The sequence below is a fragment of the Gavialis gangeticus genome, unplaced genomic scaffold (genome assembly GCF_001723915.1).
Source record: "Gavialis gangeticus isolate Ggan-Ray unplaced genomic scaffold, GavGan_comp1, whole genome shotgun sequence".
Lineage (NCBI taxonomy): Eukaryota > Metazoa > Chordata > Crocodylia > Gavialidae > Gavialis > Gavialis gangeticus.
The window spans coordinates 4,087,426-4,109,608 of record NW_017728973.1 but is presented as its reverse complement, the minus strand read 5'-3'; the positions used below and the strand labels follow the sequence as shown (position 1 = coordinate 4,109,608).

General features: G+C 54.9%; 3 protein-coding genes across 6 annotated transcripts in view; 2 read left to right on the top strand and 1 right to left on the bottom strand.

Moving 5' to 3' along the window:
* LOC109290350 (collagen alpha-1(XV) chain-like) overlaps positions 1-11,610 on the bottom strand; it is a 27,407-nt gene extending 15,797 nt beyond the window's left edge. For 3 of the 4 annotated variants that reach the window (XM_019506804.1, XM_019506814.1, XM_019506821.1), the window contains exons 1-12: positions 11,317-11,610; positions 9,508-9,599; positions 7,815-7,916; positions 7,452-7,502; positions 7,089-7,139; positions 6,474-6,530; positions 5,465-5,662; positions 4,545-4,964; positions 3,957-4,076; positions 3,571-3,624; positions 1,877-1,903; positions 823-867 (exon numbers count right to left, since the gene is read on the bottom strand). In XM_019506804.1, the coding sequence (XP_019362349.1) occupies positions 823-867; positions 1,877-1,903; positions 3,571-3,624; positions 3,957-4,076; positions 4,545-4,964; positions 5,465-5,662; positions 6,474-6,530; positions 7,089-7,139; positions 7,452-7,502; positions 7,815-7,916; positions 9,508-9,599; positions 11,317-11,488 (1,389 nt within the window). In that variant the 5' untranslated portion in view covers positions 11,489-11,610. The remainder of the gene's footprint in view (positions 1-822; positions 868-1,876; positions 1,904-3,570; positions 3,625-3,956; positions 4,077-4,544; positions 4,965-5,464; positions 5,663-6,473; positions 6,531-7,088; positions 7,140-7,451; positions 7,503-7,814; positions 7,917-9,507; positions 9,600-11,316) is intronic. The other variant, XM_019506829.1, reaches the window with a different exon arrangement.
* A 3,069-nt stretch (positions 11,611-14,679) lies between these two features.
* LOC109289301 (ADP-ribosylation factor 1-like) lies at positions 14,680-15,738 on the top strand. The gene has a single exon (XM_019505297.1). The coding sequence runs from the start codon at positions 14,850-14,852 to the stop codon at positions 15,411-15,413; it is 564 nt and encodes a 187-aa protein (XP_019360842.1). The 5' UTR covers positions 14,680-14,849; the 3' UTR covers positions 15,414-15,738.
* A 4,575-nt stretch (positions 15,739-20,313) lies between these two features.
* IGFBP4 (insulin like growth factor binding protein 4) overlaps positions 20,314-22,183 on the top strand; it is a 36,260-nt gene continuing 34,390 nt past the window's right edge. Inside the window, exon 1 of the mRNA XM_019506795.1 lies at positions 20,314-20,906. Coding sequence (XP_019362340.1) covers positions 20,561-20,906 — 346 coding nt within the window. The 5' untranslated portion in view covers positions 20,314-20,560. The remainder of the gene's footprint in view (positions 20,907-22,183) is intronic.

Here is a 22,183-nt window from a genome sequence, read left to right as displayed (position 1 = left end):
GAGGACCGAGCCCTGGGGGACCCCACTGCCCACATCTCTCCAGGCTGAAAATGACCCGTCCACCACCACTCTGTGTGCAGCCCTCCAGCCAGTTGGCAACCCATTTGACTGTGTAGGTGTCAACACCACAGTCCCCCAGTTTTTTAATGAGAACAGGGTGAGAGACAGTGTCGAAGGCTTTCCTAAAGTCCAGAAAGACTATGTCCACTGCTACCCCTGCATCTAAGGATTTGGTGACCTGGTCGTAGAAGGCCACCAGGTTGGTCTGACAGGACCTGCCTCTAATGAACCCGTGTTGGTTGCCCCTAAGCATAACCTCCCCTGCTGGTCCCTTGTGGCTGTGTGCCAGAATAATTCTCTCAAAAAGCTTACCCAGGATTGAGGTAAGACTGATTGGCCTATAGTTTCCCGGGTCCTCCTTCCTCCCTTTTTTGAAGATGGGAACTACTTCCAGTCCTCTGGCACCACACCAGAGCACCATGAGTGCTCGTAAAGCCATGCCAGGGGTCCCGCAATGACCTCATGCTGCCTTCTTGCACTTGGTAAGGCTTCCCATGCCCTATTCACTTCACCCTCTCCCTCTGCTTGTTCAGGTTTCTCTTACCCCATTATACCCTCCTCTTGGTTTTCTAATCTCTGATAACCATCTGGCAGGGTCACTCTTCTGCTTCAAACAGCATAAATCAATCTCTGAGTCCCTCAGTGATCAAGGGAGGAAAGTCTGGACACAACTTGGGCCAGGAGAGCCCCTCCTGGGTTCTGCTGGTGAAATCAAGAGAAAGCTACAGGGGCAGTGAGGACAATGACTAGGCCACAACTCACATGAGAGACGACAGCTCCATAAATTTCTGCTTCTACTTTGCCATTCTGCAGAGGGGAGAGAGAACATTGGAGAAAGCTATTACAGATAGATTGGCTGCAGGTCAGGGAGGGAAGGAGCCACTTAACTAGAGGGAACATGTGCCCATCCCTCCTTCCATTCTCTTATTCCCTCCACAGCTGTTTCTCCTGCCTGGTCTGGGAGGTCCCACTTTGCTTTAGGCAGTAAACAAAGTTGCTAGGGGGGGTATTATCCTATGCAGAGATGCAGGGCAGTGTCCAGCTTGGAGGGATCCAGCCAGGTGTGGTGGAAGTGAGTGCAGAAGAAAGAGGTTGCTCCCCGTCCTGACAGTGCTCCTATGCCCTTCATCTCATCACCTTAGCAACAATCCAAGGAACATGCAAGCTATGTAGGGCAAACCTCACTGTACATCAGGGGCACCCAGGAACTGGAACCAGGCAGAGGAGCGTAGCTTGGCATGAAACCTTCCTCTGGGTGAGCCATCAGAGAGGGGCATTAGCACTAGCATCATGCCCCACTCTTTGTGTAGGTCCTTCTGCTCTTGGGGGTAAATGCACTCCATTGGGAGACTTGGGGCTCACTCAGTGCACTAGTCTGTATGTGTGCACACATGCAGGTGCAGCTGGGGCTCAGGGAGTCAGTGCACCAACACTTTGGCTCTGGAACTCTTGCTGAGATAACAGGTGAAATGAATTTGGCAGGTCTCAATCTGTCACACTGACTTTGTTCCTGACAGGACAATTCCACAGTGGCAGTAGGTTATTAGGATAGCCCCAACTTTGGAATGGCAACTGCAGGCCAAGACACAGGGGCCCTGGCAGAGGTGGGTGATCTCAAGTAATGGATGATGATGCCTCTCAAGATGGAGGTACCATGGGTAACCTTTCCAGTGGTTGCCTATATCTTGCCAGGCACCCATTGCCCCGGCACTACTGGGGGTGTTTAAGGTATAAAAAGAAAGGAATAAACACAGCTGGTAACCCCCAGAGTTCCCGAGCAGGCTGGGGGTACCACTGCATTTCCACAGCTACAGACCTGCTCTCCTGGGTCTCCCTTTTCACCCTGCAAGAAAAGAAGACAATCTCAGCATATCTCAGGGGACTTCACTCACCTCGTTTCTCCAGGAAAGGCTATCTGCCCTGCTAGACTGCTAGGAAAGCTAAAGCACAGAGAGACAGAGTTGGGAAACGTGGATACTCAGGAAAGGTAATATGAATGAACTAAAAGCATGAATGTAAAGGCAAGTAGTTAATCTACATTAAAGCACTACAAGAGCCTTAATTCTGTAACTTCATTCACTTTGGAAGTGAATTAAACTAAACTGAGTTAGGACCACTTTAATTCTGAATAAGTGCTCACATGGAAGTTTAATTTTATTTAGCTAATCCCCTTTGAATTCACACTTGTAGTCAATGACATAGCTTTCATAAGTGTCCCAGTGTAGAGAACCAAAAGCAACTTGCCTTGGGTTCCACTGCAAGACTGATGTTGGAGTTAAAAAAAAAAAAGGACCATCAGTCCTGACTCAAGTTAGGAGTAATTTTTCAATTACAGTTTTTTTCCATAGAAAAACTGGCTCTGTGGTTTGACCAAACTATTCACAAATGTGTGTCAAATACGTCAAATTGTTTTGATCAAGAGAAACTTGGATTTTTATTAATTTATCTATTTTGCAAAAGTTGAAATATTCCAGTTCAGCATTTTTAAAGGCAGGGTCTTGATTGTTTAAGAATGTGCCATTTCAGTAAGTTAACCCAAATTGAATTACAAACAAACCGATTCATTTGAAATGAAATGAAGCTTTGTATTGGACCTTAAACATTTATTTTGTTTCTCCAGGAAAAAATGATTTTTTTTTCATTTGGAGTAAATCCAAACTGATTCCCCACCCCTCACCACCCCTTTTTTTATTTTTTGGGCCTGGTCAGCAAACAGAAAAAAACATTTTTTTTGTACAGCTTTCATCCTCACTCCCAGTTTCCAGGGCACAGAAGAGTAGAAATACACTCTGTTGTAATTCCCCACAAGCTTCCCATTACCTGTGGCATAAGACAGTGACAATAAAGGGCAAAAAGTGGAGGACACTTCCCGGTAGTGAAGTCGGTAGAGCCCAAGGGTTTATTGCAGCTATACTACACAGAGCAGAAATACACCTGGGGCAGGGCAGGGAACCATCAAGTGCTGCCCATGATCTGGTGGGTTTTGCACGAGAGATTTGGGGTGTCTGACTTGACTTAAAAAACAGAAACACATGAGTTACTTTTGGGCAATGCTCAGGGGATGGCAGGGAAAGTGGAACAGAGGGGAGTCCTCTGGAGGGGTGGGGTAGGGCACACTGGAAGGTGACAGGGCTGTTTTTCACACCCTGCAGATGGGCTTTTAGATTTTTCCTCCTGCCTTCCAGGGTCTTGTCTCCTAGGCTTTTGGGGCCCCTCAAGCACACTCAATGCCTGTATGCACAAAAACACAGGCTGTGGAGAGACTTAGCAGTGATCTTGCAGGGGTTGCTCTCCTTTCACAGGCAGCACTGACCCCATTGCCTCAGTGCAGCAGGAGGAGATGTGCATTGCATGGAGCAGGTTGGGGGCTTGGTAGGGGTGCTCTCCTCTTGTGGACAGTGCTGACTCTAATGTCCCAGCCTGGTGCTATGGGGTAACTGTGCTGAAGGCAGTGGGCAGGGGAGCAGTGGTGGGGTGCTCTCCTCTGTATGCCAGGACTGACATACTCACCTTGGGACCTGGTGGACCAGTGAATCTGGAGTGCCCTGGATGGTGTGGGTCACACTGCAAAGGGAAGAGAAGTTTAACTGGGCTATTCCCAACCCCATCGCTACTGCTGATGCCTCTGTTATGGCACTGGAGGTATGACTGCCCCTAGCTGGTGTCACCATTCACTTTGCTTTGTGTGTGAGAAACACTCCCATGTCTGCACCTTCATGGATGCAGTTGGCAGCAATATGCACAGTATCAAATGACTCCCATACGGTAGGGTCAAGCACACCAGTCCTCACCTCACCCCAAGACCCGATATGATGAGGGAGCTCCCAGTCATGTCCCTGGGGGCTCAGTGTACTGCCCAAAATTAGTGAGAATCAGCTGAGTTCATTCCTACTCACCCTGTAGTCCCCTGGGGGTCCAGGTAGCCCCATGGGACCAGGCAGACCCTGGGAGCCTTTCTCTCCCTTCAGACAGGGGCTGCTTGGTCTGCCTGGTGGTCCGAAATCTCCTTTCTCACCCTGTCAAGACATAACACATAGATGACACAGAGCACAGGTCACAAACAACCCATCTCACCTGCCCTTTTAATGCAACCCAGCACTCAGCAAACCCTGGGGAGCAGACCCTGGGGGCATGTGGGCTGCATCAGTATGTCTGCTGTGCCTCTGGGGAAACAGAGGTACGGAGCTGGGGGATGACTTTTGGCCATGCAAGGGCACTGGTAAGAACAGAGCCTGGGCTTTCAGACTGCTGTTCACCCCTTGCTTCACTGGGCTCTACCCATTAGACAACACTGCCCTTGAGAGAAAGCACCTGCTCTCATGGTGTGATGAGTACTATATTTTGTTCAGTGGCCCATGGGCTGCCCTCTTCCCTCCCCGTGGTGGTCTTAAGCTCCCCGGGGCCAGGCCTCCCCTGTGTTGGCTCCTGGCTTGCAGGGGTCTGGGACCAGGATGTGCCCTGGCTCAGTTGCAATGGGATCTTACCTTTGGCCCAGGGAATCCTGGCTCTCCTGGTGACCCTGGGTTCCCTGGGGGAGGCAGAGGTCCTGGTGGGCCAGGGGGCCCTTCAATCCCTGGGATCCCTGGAAGTCCTTGTGACCCTGGGAATCCTGGAGCACCTGGGGGTCCATCAGCCCCGATGGAGCCTGGAGGCCCTGCAGGCCCCTCAAGCCCAGGATTGCCTTGGAAGCCTGGTGGTCCGATGGGTCCCGGTGGTCCCGGCAGGCCTGGGGATCCTGCTGGGCCTGGGGGCCCTGGCTGGCCTTTTTTCCCTGGGAGTCCCTCAGGGCCTTGTTCACCTTCGTGCCCTGGGTAGCCTTGGGGTCCTGGGGGCCCTGGGAAGCCAGGAGCACCTGGAGGTCCTGGGGGCCCTGCCAGGCCAGGCAAACCCAGCTGCTTATTCAGCTGAGAGGAGAGAGAGGAGGTAGAGCAGAGACATTACTGAACTGACAGCACTGAACGTTTCCACCCCTCAGGTCCCAGTGTCCCCACCCTTCCCTCTCAGTGCACACTTGGTGCACACTGTCCCCACTGCATACTCTGTCCTCACTGCCCCCACCCTGCCATCACTGCTGCTTTCGCTATCCCCACCCTGCCCCCACTGCATGCATTGAATCCATTTTGTCCCCCATGACAGTCACCACTGCAACTGTGCTGCCCTCTGCTCTCTAATCTGCAGGAATGGTCCTGAACCACAAGCCCACTGGGGGCCTGCAGCCAGCGCTTGCCAGGTTCTTTCTTGCCCTCCCAGGGGAACTCTGGTCTCTTCCTGTCTCTGGCTCCTGATTCCTTTAATTTCTCCCTCAAGAAGGAAGTGGCCAAGCCCAGCTCTGCAGGCAGAAAACATGAGCTGGAGGCCCTGGGATGCTCTCTGTGGGGCTCCCTTGCTGCCCGCCAGCCCTCACCTCATTCTCAGATATGACCAGTCCTTGTGTGACACCTGCCAATCCAGGCACACCTGGGGGCCCAGGAAGGCCTGGAGGTCCGGGGGGACCTGGGGGTCCTTGGGAACCCCGTTGACCTGGGTTCCCCACTTGGCCTCTCTCTCCAGAAAATCCAGGCAAACCTCTCGCTCCTGGAGATCCCCGGTCGCCTTTGTCTCCCTGTTGGGATAAAGAAACAACATGGCTCATAGGGCCCTGGGGTGTGCTTGCTGCCTTCTTTGCTCTGTGCCAGCCCATCACTGAAGTGCCAGCTGCTTGGCACCCCTGCCCCATACCAGCTTTTCAAGGCCTTAGCCATGGGGCCACCATTTTGGACCAGGGAAGTATCAGCAAATGTTGATTTGTTATCAAGCCTCAGTCTCCCAGAACCGCTGGGGGGTTATGATTTAGAGGAAGGAGGAAACTGCTTTATTGATAGCTGAACCCACTTGGGTTCTAGGTCCAGGACAGAACTGGAGTAGGTGCACACTGGACTCAGACAACAGTTTCCAAGATGAGCCTAGGCCCAAGGACAATATGCCTGTGCAATGCACAGACACAGCACATCTCTGTTGCTCTCTCATGCCCAGGCCATATCAAAGGATTGGGAGCCTATTACTGCCTTGCATGGGGTATCTGCTCACACAGTATCTACTTATGCTTTCTGCTCCCAGAGGTGCGTTTGATCCCTCTGGAGTTCATGGGGAAGGAATCCCATTGGCTGCACAAGAGATCTTGCAGGACTCCCTGAGAGTGATGGGAATGATTGGATTTTACTTTAAACCTCCCTTAAAAAAGTGAAACCTCCTGTCCAGGGAGGAAAACAGTTTGTGAGTCTCAGAAACCTGCCAAGGCTTTCCAAAGCACAGCTCTAGGGGGGTCACACAGTCCCACTCATGCCAGGGCCTCCCCAACTCTGCTGTGCCTGGAGCTGCCCTGGGTGGATAAAAGCTATTGTAATCATCACTGTTACCTGCTAAAGGGGACCTACCTTTGGGCCAGGAGGGCCTGGGACAGCCGGGCACACACATTGCGAGTGGTTGCTTATCTAGGGGACAGAACCAAGTGTCAGTGATGCAGCCACTGATGGGTAATAAGCAGCATGCAGTGCCAGCTCAGCCCCCCACCTGAGAGACCTGGCAGAGAGTTTGGAAGGGTTGGGTGTCAGGAAGCAGGAGAGCAGAGAGAGGGCTGGGGCTGGGATGGAAATCCACCAGGCCCTGCAGTCTGCTGCTCCAGCTTCTGCCTCCCTTTACTCCAGTGGCTTCCTCCCTGCAGCAGCCCCAGTGTTAGGAGGTGGTTGCCCTCCTGCCAGCGGGGTCTGCCCTGGCTGGGCTCTGAGAAAGTGCAGAGGTCAGTAGCTTTGGAGCTGACTGAGAACAGATAAGGAGAGGGTTGCCCTCGAATGCTATGTGCACCCGTGTCAGCTCCTTGCTGCCCTCTGCTATGCAGCCCCCTCTGCTTGGGCCATGGCAGTCTGCATCTGAGTCAGCACCCTGACAGGCAGAGACACCTCTTCCCCCAGCAAAAAGACAGGCAGAGACAACAGCTGCCACCTCCTGCTCAGCCCCAAGACAGGCAAGGACACCCCTGTCTCCATATGCACCTGGCGAATTGTAGCAGCCTTCAGAGGGGTGGGCTTTGGCCCTCTTATTACCTGTGAGAAAGACAGAGAGAGACTGAGCATCAACCCATCTACACAGCCTTCCTTCTGCCCCCACCAGGGCCCAGGCAGCAGGAAGCACTGCTGGAAAAGATGCCATAACCAGGGCAAAACCTGCCCCCTTGGAATGTGAGTCCACCAGCTCAAATCCACCTGCTATGGTCAGGCCTGGGGGTGGAGGACTGATGCCTGGTGACTGTGGACACACAAAGTCTCCAGCCTACACACAAAGTCTCCAGTCTTTGTCTCTCCCCTTTTGGAGCTGTGTGTTCCTTAGTCTTGGGGCACGCTCCTCAGTTTACTCACTTCAGCAGTGGCACTGGAAGGCCTCCGAGCTGCTGTCATTTCTGTGGTTGTCTAGGAAGGTGAAGAGAGGGGAATTATTGGCTGCCAGGAGCATGGCAGGGACTGCAGCCTGTTCTGACCGGTGGGTGAGAGCCAGGGCCTGGCACAGAGCACCAAGGAGCCCTGGGATGTTGTGGGGAGCTTGTCTAATTCAGATGCTCACAGCAGTGGCAGAGCTGGGGCAGTAAGAGACGTGGCAGGGTGGATAGAGCCTGAATGCTCCTCCTGCAGCTCGTGGAACTGTGTACAGGTAGAGACGATGACAGATAACCAGCCCCCCTCTGCTTCTGGCTGCCCTGTGGCACCAGGTACCTCCACCGCTACCTTGATCTGCAGAAATTCCTCCTCCTCAGCACTCCCTTCGAAGGTCCCCAGTGAAGCGGTGGTATGTGAAGATGGTTTCCCCCTGGCTGATGCTGGAGGCTTCTATAATAGACAGGGGTGGTGGATGGAGAATGCAGGGCATGCAGCAAAGAGGACTTCTGGCTCCATTCACCCACCCTCCACTCACTCACCCACAGGGGACACTGCTGCCCTGGTGAGTGTGGTTGCAGGTTCAGTCCTGCTGGGGGTCCAAGGTGCCCGTTCTACTTGGGGCAGTGCAGGCCATGCTCCTAGATGGGGCAAGCCACACCACTCTGGGTTCTCCACGCAGAGGGAGCAAAGTGACTAGAATCTGCAGAGCCTCTGAGCCCAGCTCCCCATGGGGTCTGTATTGTCACATATGCCAAGGACCTTCTGGTTGGACTTGGCGGCTTCCTGCCACAAGGCCTTGGGACAGACTCTGCATCAGGGAGGGGCTGGAGGGGAAGGGAGTTCCCAGAGAATCTAGTCCAAAAGCCAGAAAAGCAGCAGCAAAAATGCATTTAATCAGGAAAAGGGCTGAACTGATGAGCGTTGGACTGTAACAGGATTGGAGAGGTGCAGGGGGGAAGAGGGAAGAGTGGGGTCGGATGAGAAGGAGAGAGCCAGGGACTTGGAGCTCTCTCCATGCAGCCTATTGTGTCTGGCGCCACTGGGCCAGGGGGAAGAGATAAGGATGAAGGACAAGGGCATAGGAAACAGTTTGAAGGGAAGATGCTTCGGAGGCCTGAAGTCAACAAAAGCAGCATTGGCCTGGTAGAAAAATTGGCTTGGCAGAATGCAGTTGGAGAGGAACTTGAGCAAACGGCCCTGGGACTCAGTCCCACAGCCCCTGCCTCCCTGTCCTGCCCTTCAGCATCACACTGACCCACCTGCAGGAGGGATGGGACACAGTTCTAGCCTAGCTTAGCCTTGCCAGGTGTTGGGTCTGGTCTGGTCTGAGCTGCCTGGGGTACATGCACAGCAGCCAAGCTAAGCTTCATGCCCCAGGCCAACCTCCCATGCCCAGCCATACACCCCTGTGCCACCCCACATCTATTCATATACAATCACACACCAATAAATGCACCCAACCATGTATCCCTAGCCCCATCCATAAACCTCTAGGCTTGTACACCCTCCACATTGTACATATACCTGGATATCCACGTGCACATACAGGCACCTGCACACAAACCCAAGTGCACATGTGTGTATCCTCCATAGACACAAAACTACGCCCTACTTAATTGACTCAATCCTGTTGCCATCCCTACATCCTGCTTCATTTCCCCCCTGCACATTGCACATGGTCCCCCCACCACATACACATAGCAATGAACCTTCTCCCTTGCCCTCTCACATATTCTTCCCAACACACCCGACAGGCACAGACTGCACAAACACACTCACCTTCCATGCGTTCAGACCTATGACCTGCTGTTGTCACAGCTCAATGCATGCACTTGCAATGACTACTACACATGCACCCTCCCCCATTCTCCCAAGCATGTCTGACACACATTTTTCTTTTAAGGAACACACAGTCACCCAGACCCATGGACACCCACCCACATGCATAAACACACAAGCACACACACACTCCTTACTCAGTGGCTGCCCCTGACTAAAGCACCTGGTTGTGTGTTCTTGGGCAGACATGCATCTCACCCACCTTGGTGGCTTGTGCCCTTCTCCTTGGGGTCACCAGCTGGGGTTTGCTTAGCAGGATTTTCTTTGTTGGCTCTGCATCACCAGCAGCCCAGCCTGAAAAAGCAAAGAGAGGATTGGGTTGAGGATCTGTGGCATGGCTTCCCCCACCAGGTAGCCCACCTTTGTAGAGACCCCAGAGATCTGTGTCTGTCCTGTCAGTCAGCCCTTTGGCTATGGGGCCTGAGTCTCTGGCAGCACTGCTCAGCCTGAATCTGCATCTTTCACCTCAGACAGGCAGGAGCACAAAGGTTAGAGCAGCAGGCAAGGGTCAGGACTCCTGGGTTCTGTGATGACTGTGCTGCTACCCCCCTTGGAGTGGACCACATCAGCTCCTGGGCAGCTGTGCCCCACAGCAGCTCAGGGCAAGGGAAGAATCCCACATTGAGTCAAAATGCACAGCAGTCCTTGCAGCTGGAGTTTCACCAGGACACAAGGGTTCTCATCTGGAGCCCTTAATGGCCACAAGGGCTCCAGATACAGTAGCCGAAAGCTGGTGCCCCCACAGCCCACTGTCCCTTAGGAACATCCTAGGGCACTAGGCTCAGTACTGACTGTGAGGGGAGACACTTGCCCTCCCAGCAGAGCAATATAGTGGATCAGTACCTGTTTACATCAGCTGAGCCCTGGGTCCTTGCCTGTCTGATGCATGGGGGACACAGAGGGGCAGACCTGTTTTCTTAGGACCAGTGATAGTCTTAGTGCTCCTAGGAGGGAGAAGCCTTGGAAACCCTGCTTTGTCCTGGGGCAGGGCAGGTCCATGGGACAGAGTCTCACTTGGGGACACCCCTCACCATGCTCTTGTGGTGATCTCAGCACCTGTGTGTGTTGTCTAGATTGTGCCCAGCCTGTCCAGGGGCAGGTGGTGGGAATGGATGGATGGATGGACAGACGGGGACGACCAGTCCTAGCAGAACTGAAGGACCGAGGCATTGGGTGTAGGCTATATGGCTTCAGGATAGAGCTGTATAGCAGGACAGGGTCCCTGCTCCCATCTAGATAGAGGCTTCCAGGGATCCACCAGGGAATCAAAGTCTGAGTTTTCCCACTGCCTCCCTGCCCACCTTTGCTCCCATGCCTTGGAGCCAAGCTTGTTTAAGTGTGTGCTTCATGGATTGCCAAGAGAACCAAGAACACAGTCTGGCTACAGGGATGCGCAGCCTCCTCAGCATCCCAGGCGCACTCTGGCACACAGGTACCAGGGCAGCTGCTGATTTGTCTGGTAATACAGAGGACCTGGTATTGGTAGCTGCTGTCCACGGTGCCTGCTGTCCACGGAGCATGCCTGGGTAGTGAAGAGGAGCTATGAGGTGTTCAGCACCTTGGAAATCAGGTCCCAGAACAGCTCTAGGTGGGTCCTCAAAATCACCACCCACTGTGCAAAATGCCTGCTTGAGTGAGCAAGCCTCAGCCTTAGCCACTCATGGGGAAACTGGGGCACAGAGAGGAGAAAAGACCTATCCAGGGTCACAGGATCAGTGGCAGAGCTGAGAACAGAAACTAGAAATTGTGGCTCCTACTCCCACTGTTCTAACCACTGGACCCCACTCTCCTTCCAGAACTAGTACTAGAACCCAAGCAGCCTGGCTCTCAACTCCTGCTTTTGTCATCAGACCCTGCTCCCTCTTCATGTCACCCTTATGTAGGTTGGCAGGGGTGGCTAGGTTCCTAGGCTGTTATTCTCTATCTGCTCAGTCGCACCAACCCCAGAGATGCATCCTTCCTCTCCCCATGCCCCACAGCACAGCTCAGGCAAGGCCCCAGAGGCACCTACCTTCCCCCTCCTCTGTGGGGTGCTGGGTGGGGGTCAATGGGTTGATGGTCGTCTTTTCATCAGAGCCCAGGTAGAACCACTGGGCTGTGCCGGGGGGCACTCTTGTTCCCATGAACAGCAGGATGCAAAGACAGTGGAGAAGAAAAGGGCAGCTGCCTTTGGGGACCACCATAGCGCTCTGCTACAGACAGACTGCCTTTGGTGCCAAGTGGCTGCCCAGCTGGCTCAGGTCACAGTCCCCTGCAGTCCCGCTCCGTCTGCCTTGCAGGGCAGAAATGTGCCGCCCTCCACAGACACAGCTGCTCAGAGCTAACCTTCGGCACCTGGCCCTGAGTTGTTATCATGGCCCGTCCTCCACTCCGCTTTGACACGCCCCTGTCTCCTGTCTCCAGCTTGGCATCAACACTTTCCTGAGGGCCTGATTCAGCAGGGTGCTGAGCACCTGGAGGGATGGGGTTATCAGTGGAGAGATCAGTCTGTTCCCTCCCCACTCAGCCCTCTGCAGAGTGGCCCCATTTGCAGGGTATAGGGGCATCCAGAGGGGTTTAGCTATTTGCTCAGGCACCACCAGGTCACAGTGACTCCAGACCACTGGAAGCAACAAAGCTGGTTTTGGAGGACAGGGAACAGAGCCACATAGTCTGGCTGGGCAGGTTGGATGGCGGGGACTTTAACAGAGGTGGGGCAGGAAAATACTGTGCAAGAAATGAATGGGTAAGGAGAGGAGTCTAAAAGAGTTACTTTTTTTGTTGGGGAGAAAGGCCAGAAGAGCAGGAGGTGGTTGTGGGTTGGGGTTGAGGGCCACTGGCAGAGCTGAGTGTGTGCAGATGGCCCAGTCTCTGCCCCAGGAACTGCAATGGTGCCATGCAGGGGAAGCACCAAGAGCTGATTTCCTGCACACCCAGATCACAGAGAGCGAGCAGGTGGTCATGGAGCCAGGAGAAGGCAAGAGAGCCCATGTGTGTATACATGTGTGCACACACACATGTGCATGCATGTGTATATGTGTGTTTGTTGCGGGGCTGACCCTACATTCCCCATGCCAAACAGTGAAAGCCTGGTCTCAGAGGAGGGTTGGGGGAACATTTCCTTGCGGTTGTCCAGACCGCCATCTCACACAAAAGCTCTGTTTTGCAAAGCCCACAAGGTGCCCCAGTGAGCCAGGAGAGGGCCCCAGTGAGCTGGGTCCACTCACCTGAGCCCTGAGCTAATACCTGCTTAAACCTAGCATGCTGCCCACTGGGCCCAGCAAGCAGGGCAGGTCTCTTGGGATGTGGGGAAGGAAGAGGCATCCAGAGTCCTGGGGAGCTCTGGTGCCTGAAGGACTTATCTGGCCTGGTTCCTATGCTCACTAAGGGCCACAGAAGGGCAAGGGGGTCATTGCATCTGCAGGGGCCAGGCTGGAGGCAGTGTGCTTGTCCCAGGAGATGAGGGGAGAGTGAATAGGGCAGATAGCTGCAGGGAAGGGAGAGGGCCCCACAGCAGACCCCTCAGTTCTTCCTGAGTAGGGCGTGGGGGGGATAGATGCCTTTTCTGTGAGTTCAAGGCCTTTTCTGTGAGCTCCGGGCAGGGCAAGCTCATCTGAGCTCTCCACGCTAGGCACTCTAGCACAAAGGGAGAACCCCTCAGCGACCAGCTCTGGGGCCTGGCTGGAGAGGTGCAGACCCAGGGCAGCATCAGGGCCCAGGGAGTTCAGGCTGAAGCAGCAAACACTGTAACCCTCCAGCCTGCACACTCTGTTCCTCTTCCAACCACGGAGACACAACAGCTGCCCTGGCCAGTGCTGCCAAGGGCTGATAAGCAGCCACATTCTCCGCCAGAAGGGGCACCTGTTTGGGTTTGGGCATCATGTCAAGGCTGGCGCCTCCAGGCCTTCACCCTATATCATAGCTACTGCATGGCCCAATTCTGGGGCAGTGTGGGGGAGGGAGGGAGGAGGCAAGGGCTTGGCATACTGTTCCTGACAAAGTCCAGCTGGGGGTTGATGAGCAATGCCAGGTGCTATGCCCTGCTCCAGGCCCTGAGCCCCTGTCTGCCCTTAGAGTCAATGGGGCCAGCAGACCAGCCAGGCACTGACTGGGGCATGGAGTGGGAGCTCCCATATACCCCAGTGTGGACTGCTCAGGGTGGGCATTGCCTGGGCTTTACCTGTTCCTACAACTCTTGCTTTGCCAAGGTCAAAGCCCACTGGGAGGTAAGAGCAGCTTCCCAGCGGTAGTGTGGGGAGAGGGCCATGCCCTGTCCTGGGAGTGAGCCCTTTCCTTCAGTCACTAGGAGTATAGTCTGGAGCCAAAAGGTGAAGCCAGGCAGCTGCTGTGATTTAGGAAGATGGGGCACAGCCAGGATATTGTGGTGGTGTTTTACCCAGCACTGAAATGCAGCCATATCTGGGGTGGAACACAGTAGCTGGTGATCAGCCCCACGCATTGCCACAACATTGTGTTGCAGGTGGGAGGATAATCTGGGAGGATAAGCTGAAAGCTGCTGGTACTTAGTGGCTATTTAGGAAACTCGGGAGGGAGATGGGAGGGTTTGCAAAGGCAGCCCTGTGCCTCTCCTGGCCCAGGCTGCTGCAGGCTCCTGAGGTTCCTGTATTCCACCCTGCAGCTCGGTGGCATCTCAGGTCCCCATTTTGCCCCAGTCAGAGAAAGCCAAGGTGCCACATGCCAGAGTCTGGGCACTCCATGCCCCTAGAAATAGAGCTGCTCCCCCCCACACCCGTGTGCTCCCCCCGGGTATATGGTACAGGCTGCCCCTGGGAGCTGGGGAAACTGAGGCACAGGGGCTATGGGCATGCTCCCCTCCTGTCCCCCCTGGGGCCATCAAAATATATAGGAAATGAAGCAGAGAACAGGGGTACTTCCCAGAACAGATCCCTGGTGTGCCCCACCTCAGCACAGCCCACAGCCATGGGCCCAAGGGCAGTCACGGCAGCCTCATGGGGTTGCACCAGCAGAGGATTTGGCTCCGTCTATTTCCTAACTCTGTTCAGTTGCCACCAGCCTTTAATGCTGCCCCATGTGCCAGGTGCCCTGTGGGGGCAAGGACCTCACCACAGGGATACAGCACGGCTGCAAAGGCAGCTTGCAGCAGGAAGGGGGAGGCTCAGGGCAGGTGCTGGGATGCTGACAAGGCTTCCTGGAGCAGAAGGCAGCCCCACACTGCAGCATTGCTTCAGGTGCCCAGGCCAGCTCCCATGATGCATTTCTCAGTGGCGGAGGAGAAGCGGCAGGGATGACTGATTTGACAGCAGCTTCCGGCTGATGTGGCTGGGGACTCCCCCGGAGCTTCCTGGGCTGCCTCCTGATTGGCTGGACAAAAACTTCCATGTCAGAGCGGGACTCGGCAAAACTTCCAGCAGGTCATGGCCAGCATGGCACTAGCCTGAGGGGATCCCCTGGGCATGCCCCCCTTCCCCTCTCTTCCCCCCCGCCGCGGCTCTGAACCAATGGGAGAGGAGGCTGCTGCAAATAAATCCCCAGGTGGAGCAGCGCTGGGCAGAGCGTGGGTCTGCACAGGCACTTTGCAGCATCATGGGGATCCTGCTGAGCCGGATCCAGGAGATGCTGAGCAACTTCTACGGGATGCAGGCTCGCATCCTCCTGCTGGGGCTAGACAACGCCGGCAAAACAACCATCATCTACCGGCTGAAGCTGAAAGAGACAGTCATCACCATCCCCACCCTGGGCTTCAACGTGGAGACGGTGGAGCCCATCAGGAACGTGACCTTCACCCTGTGGGATGTGGGAGGCCAAGACCGGATCAGGGCCCTGTGGAGGCACTACCAGTCCAACACGGATGGCTTGGTGTTTGTGGTGGACAGTGCTGACCCTGAGCGCTTTGGGGAGGCTGGAGCTGAGCTGGAAGCCATGCTGGGGGCTGATCTGATGCAGGGGGTGCCCTTGGTGCTGTTGGCGAACAAGCAGGACCTGCCTGGAGCCCGGCCCATAACAGAGATAGTGGAAGTGCTGGGCCTGAGGAAGCTGCAAGGCCACAAGTGGCATGTGCAGGGTTGCTGCGCTGTGAGTGGACAAGGGCTGCCCGACGCGCTGGAGAAGCTGGCAGAGATGGTGAAGCAGAAGGCCAGAGGGCTGTAAGGCAGGCTCCTCTGCACCACTCGGGGACTATGGCAAATGCCTGCCAACCAGCAGAAATCCCCTGACCCAGTCAGTAAACTCTGGGGAATGGGACAGGGACATGCAGCCTCTCGGAGATCTCTGGGCTTCTCTGCCTGCCTATTAAGGATCCAGTGAGGCAGTAGCTCCCAACCTGCTGCTTCCTCACCGTGTTTTCCTTGGGAGCATCACAGCCAAGCTGAGACTGATGCTGCTGGGAGGCCCTTTCAGAGACGTGGATCATCTGGGGACCTGCTGGGATTGGATTTTTTCTGTATCATGCATAGGGCTGTGGTAATGAGTATTAAACAAGTGGTTATTAAACAGTCTCTGGGCTTATTTTCCTTTGTAGGCATTTGGGTGTCTTGGCCTGGCTCCAGGCCGTGGTTGCTCTGGCATCCTCACAGGGGAAGGGGGCTGGTTTCTGGTGGGCTCTGGCTCTTGGCACATTTAGGCAGTGTTGAAGTGCCAGCCTGAAATCTTGGGCCTGTGAAAAGTTCACCGAGTGCTCTGGGATGCTGGGGGTGACAGTTGCTACCGAAACAGAAGCACCTGTTGGTGTAACAGCTGTGTAGTCAGTGCAGCAGGTTTCACCCTGCTGGAGCGACAGCCCTGGGGAAAGTGGCCCAGCGTACTGCTATGAGCTGTGTTGGGGGAGGAGTATGATGGGACATCCATTTAAGGAACCACCCCTGTTCTCTGCTTCATTTCCCAAGCCCATTTCAGACTCCTGGCCCATTTGTATTTCCTAGCTGCAGGGCAGGGAGGGAGTGTATCCGTGGCTATCAGCTCAATGAGACAGGGGCAAAGGCACTGATTCACAGCAGCAGACAAGTCACTCATAGCTCCCCTGTGCCTCAGTTTCCCCAGCTCTAAGGAACAGCCTATACTGATCTCCTGGGGGGAGCAGAGGGGCAGTGCACACAGACACATGGCACCTTGGCTCTCTGAACAGGGTGAGCCAGCACCCAAAGGCATTGCTGAGCTGCAGCACAGAATAAATGAACTCCAGCAGCCTGCAGCAGCCAGGCCCAGTAGGAGTGCAGAGTGTCCCTTGCAAACCCTCCTGCTTCCCTCTGGAGTTTCTTAAATAGCCACTAGGTGCCGGCAGCTTTCAACTTATCATCCCACCTCCTGGGTTCCCTTGTGCAGAGAAAGGCAGAGCCAGCCCCATGCGTGGAGTGGAGGCAGGAGAGCTGTGCTGCTGAGTGGACAGAGCCAGTGTGGTAGCTCACAGCAGGAGGTGAGACCAGGCTAGTCCCTTGGAGCTGCTGTGGAGTTGCTTCTGACCCTTTCCTCCCTTGGAAGCCATGTTCCCTGCAAGTCCCAGGCTCAGATTTTTCCAGCACCATGTGCCCTGGTCCATGCTCCAAACTAGTGTCAGGATTTCAACAGGAGACACCCAGAACAGCCTGGCCCTGCAGGGGGTGGATTTGTTGTGGGAGCTATGGCTCCCTACTTTGTCCTGATCTCCAGTCCCCACCACTGTGAATTTTCTGTGCCCAGGCCTTTCCAAACCCTGGAGAAGGCCACTCCCTGCTGCAGGAACACTATTCCACAGGTGGCAGGGCACGGGGGGTGAGGGGAGCACTGTGCCCTGGAAGGGTACCTTTGGGATCAGACACAAGGCCCTGGACAGTAGGGAGCATTACAAGTGTTTGTAGATTTGGGCTGCTGGACACAGCTGAATCCCAGCTGGACACAGTTGAATCCTGTGATCCAAGCATCTTCATCTCCCATCCCAACCTGTTGTACAGCCCCTGGAGCTCAATGACAACCTTTCTCTTCCCTTCGGGAAGTGGTTGAAAGGCCTCTCCACTCTGCCCCCATACAGCAGCAGAGGGATGGCACACCAGGCTTGTGAGCCCAGGGGTTATGGAAAATTTGCCCTTGCCTCCTGCCATTTGGCTGTACCCTCTCTGCCCTCCCAAAACTTGAAGTGCCCCATGCACCAGGCAAACAGCAGCTTCCACTACTACTTTTCAGTTTCTCTTGGGCACATACCCAGTGCTGGCCTAACATGTTTGGGGGGCTCCAGGCTGCTAGAGCAGGGGCAGTGGAGGGGTCTGTGGATGGGGACTCTGGTGGAGCACTCACTTTGCTTCTCCTTTATGCTCATACTGCTTGATGCTCTTCTGTGGAGAAAGCCATGCAGTTCATCTTCTTGTCAGAGGGGACATTAGCAATGCAGTATCTGGGGATATCAGTAGTGTAACATGTACACCAATCCCAGAACAGAGGTGGTTACAAAGAGCATGCAGGAAATCCCTTTTTCCAGGAATTTCAGTCCAAGACCAACAGCAGAATAACTGTTCCTCCAGAATGGACTCTTATTGGAGAGATGATGGCAGACATCAAATATGCCCATTGCTTGCAACAGCTTCTCCACAAAGAATCTACAACAACCAAACGATTGTTCCTTTCTTCAGAGGCTCAAAACTTGCCCACACACTAAGGAGAAGGGCTTGTGAGACTGTTACAGCACTTTCTGTTGATCCCTGGCCATAATGGTGTGCATGTGTGTGTAACTATAAATACACACCCATAATGTGTAGCTCTTGGAATCACTTGAATACACAGGCACAAAGACTGTCTGCTCAAGATAGACTTGGCTAGACTTGGTTGGGATGGTGCATTTCTGGGAGCAGCAGCTTTAAGCATGCTGTCTCCATGCAAACCCATGAGAGAGAATGTTCCTGGGTCCAAATCTGAAAGACTAGAGGTAGGGAGAGCAATATGCATTGGTGGAAAATCATCCCGAGCCATAGAGTGGCTCCTGAGAGAGTAACCCGTCACTCTCAGAACTGCTGGCCTGTGTGTCATGAGCCCTATATTGTTGTCAGTTAGGTAGGAGGCTCCTTCAGCTCCAGTCCGGAACAGGAGGATGAGAGTTCCTAGTGACCCTCCACATTGCTATAGGGCCATGGTTCTCAACTTTCTTAGACTTGAGGCGCCCCTTGATAGATTTGAAAAAATGCCAACTCTTATTTTCACTCTTTTTTGACTACAGAAAAATAATAAAGCAATTCTTTTGTTGCGAAGAGCTCAGAAAACCCACAACAGATCAGAGTAGTTTTAACACTACAGATTTGTGTGTGAAAACTCTGGGTTTATCTTGTGACTCATGTTTGCATACCTTATGTGCTAACGTTGTGTGGCACCGTTGAAAGGATTCTCAAGGCACCCTGATTGAGAATCACTGCTGTAGGGGCAGCCAGTCTGCTGTGCACAAGAGCTACTATTTCTACCTCCTAAAGCCATGCCTCTCAAGGGCCTCTTCTTGCAGGCACTCTGAGCCCCTGTCAAACAGCAGGATTTCGTGATGTGGCAGGTCCCAGTGTGGCCTGAATTCACCCCAGCAAGATATGTGACTGCCACAGGAGTGCCCAGCAGAAGAGGCACCATGGAATGGTACATTGCCCGGCCTCAAATGGTGTCATGAAGGTGGTGAGAAGCAGGGGATCATCCTGGCAGATCTGGGGCATCAGAACCTGTCCAAGTGGGAGGTGGCAGATACATGTCTTGGGTATCTCTTTGAGAAGGACAGTTATTTTCTATCTATCTATCTATCTATCTATCTATCTATCTATCTATCTATCTATCAATCTATCTATCAATCTATGTGTCTGTGTGTCTGTCTGTGTGTCTGTCTGTCCCCTAGTACTTATTTGGGAGCAATCATTGGGACTAGGCACTGCATCTGGACCCCTGTGTTAGATGCTTGGCCCTACAGCCTCATATCTGCTGCCCCTCTCTCCCCACTCTGTGCTGGAGTAGACCTGGCAGCACTAGGAGGCGCTGTCTGATAAATACTGGGGCTCTGTAAAAATATAACCTGGCAGCTCATCTCTGGCAAAATTCCAGCCCCTGTGCCAACCAGCTCAACACCAGCAGCTCAAGCGCACGCAAGGTCCTGCAGGCCCTCTAATGAGACCCTTTGATCTGATTGATGGGAGCTTGCCCAGCTTCCCGGAAAGCATGTGAACTGCCCCGCCATGCCTGAGCTGATGCTGGGAAGGACCAGGGGGGCTAGGGCATGCAGAGTCAGAATGTTCCCTGCCCCTCATGGACTGCCTGAAATCAAAGCCAGGAGTCCTTTTCCAGCCCAGGCACCTGGATGCCAACACCCACCTGTGGGTCAGATGTGGGGCTCCTTGCACCTGCTGGAGGGTCAGGCTGGAGGACTGTGTATGTAGGAGGAAGTGACGGGGGCCCCGGGAGCAAGGCAGGGCGGGGATTTGCCCTGGAATTGAATCCTGATGCCAGCCACAAGCAATGCAATGCTGGTGGATCTGATTTCTGCTCACTTCAGTCATTTCAATAAAAACCAGGACCTGATTCAGCCCAGCCCCTGCTCCATGCAATCCCGGATAAGGGCTGCTGGGTAGAATGAGGCTCTCAGTCAGGGGTGAGCAGAATGAGCAGAGCCTGGAGAGGAGTTGAGAGCAGGGGGCTGCAGGGTGGAGTTGAGGGGCACTGGAGGAGGAGCCCTGGGCTGGGATAGCAGGGGCTGTAGCTCAGTACTGAGGGGCACCGAGAGCAGGGGGAAGCCCAGCACCGGGCCAGCTGGTCAGGGTAGAGGGGCACCAGCAGAGTCATGTCGGGGTATGCTGAGTCAGGCTAGCAGAAAACAGCAGGGCAGGACTGCGGCCTTGTGTTCTTCTTCAGGATCCCAGCCTGGTTCCCAGAGCCTCCATTGTGGGCTCAGCCCAGAACCCGTTTGCCACTACTTCGGAGTCTGTGCTCTCTGGTTTGGGGCAAATAAGTTCTGCCTTCTCCTGAAGGCAGAGCTGGGCTGCGAGTGACAGCTCCCGCTCGCTGTGCTCTGAGCAGTAGGAGAGAGAGGGAGGTGTGGCTAGAGGCCAGTATAAAGTCCAAAGAATCTCAGCTCCCACAGGCAGCTCGGAGTCCCCCTGCTCTGGACGGCCGCACCGCTTCGTCTGGCCTGAGAACACGCTGCAAAGCCCTCTCTGCTCTACACACTGCCCACCCTGGGGGTCCTGGCCATCCCCAGCTGCTCTGCTTGGTAACCCAGCCAAGGAGGCTGCTGCATTTGCTGGTCTGCTGCCTCTCTCTCCTTTGGCTGGCCCATTATTCACTGTAGCGCCCAGTCCATACGCCTGCCTGCCATGCCCATGGGCAGCCTCTCTGCTGTGCTGTTGCTGGCCACAATGGGCCTGTGCGTCAGCGATGAAGCCATCCACTGCCCACCCTGCTCGGAGGAGAAGCTGGCTCGCTGCAAGGCACCAGTGGGGTGTGAGGAGCTGGTGCGGGAGCCTGGCTGTGGGTGCTGTGCCACCTGTGCCCTGAGCAAAGGGACGCCTTGTGGGGTTTACACTGCCCGCTGTGGCTCGGGGCTCCGCTGCTACCCACCCCGGGGGGTGGAGAGACCCCTGCACACGCTGATGCATGGGCAGGGGATCTGTACAGAACTGTCTGAGATCGAGTCCATCCAAGAGAGCCTGCAGCCTCCAGGTAAGGGGACAGCTCCAGCTTGCCCTCCTGCAGGGCCCTAGGTTCACAGTAGGGATGGGGAGGGGTTTCCTTGGCTCCTTCTGGGGTCAGGAACAATTGCTGCTGAACCCAAGCATGGCAGGCCCTGCGGGGGATGTGGGAGAGGGGCAGGCACAGGGTTTGCATGGCTGGGGGGAGGGATGTGTGGCAGCTAGGTGCAAGGGCACCTGCATCGAGCAGTGATAACTGCTCTAGCATCTTGCTACAGGCATTGCTGTTGGGGCAGAGGCAGGCTGTGTGGATGGTGAGCCTCGCCAAGGGCATCTGTACCCACTGCCAGTCCCTTTACATGCACAGGCACAGAGGTGCCTCCTCTCAACCTGGCAGGAGCAAGGAAGGTCTCTGGAAGTAAGGTGCAGAAAATGGGGGTCTTGCTGGTCCAGAGGGCACCTGTAGGACCCTGCAAGGAGCAGGGTGCCTCCCCAAGTGAGAAGGAACCCTCCTCCCATACCTCAGCCTGAGAGCAGACTGAGGGGAGCAAAGGATTAACGGGCCTTGAGCATCCCATCCTTCAAGCTCCAGAGGCAGGGGGCCCCACATGTTGATACAAGGGTTTGCCTCTTTTCCCCATGGACACAGACTGGGCTGTGGGGGGAGGCCAGGGCTCACTGTATGGGAGTCCCATGTGCCTGCAGTAGTACTGTCACCCCTGGGGGCTGGTCCCAGGGATGGGGTGCTCCAGGCAGGGGGCAGCCCTTGGCTCTGTGATCTGTCCTGCAGTGTGCCTTGCTTCATTGGGCCCTGGTCACCCTCCACCAGCTGCCCCACAGGCCATGCTTGGGTTGGGATGATGTTGTGCAGGTGGCTGAGCCTCCCTTTCCTGTGGCAGGGGGCAGATCCTCTTACAAAAGGTGCCCTCCAAGCAGGGGCATAGAGGGAACCATCTGACCCTTTGGGACTATATTGACATGGGGGGGGGAGGGGAGCTGTGCTGCCTATGCTTGTTTCTTGGGTATTCACTCACAGAGCAAACTGGAATGACCAGTGTGGAAGGGGCTAAAGAGCTGAATAGCCCAGGGTCGGGTGAAGTGATGCTCAGTCATTTCCAGGTGCTCACTTCTCCAGTGCCAGGATGCCCCTTCCACCTCCCATCCTGTCCCCACTCTGCTGAGCCCTGGGAGAGGCAGAAGGACCTTGGACTTGGATCTCAGACCCAGATCTGGATGTACTGCCACCCCATCCCTGGATCTGAACACCTGCACCTCAGCCCAATGCACTGTGACCTCCAGCAGCATCAG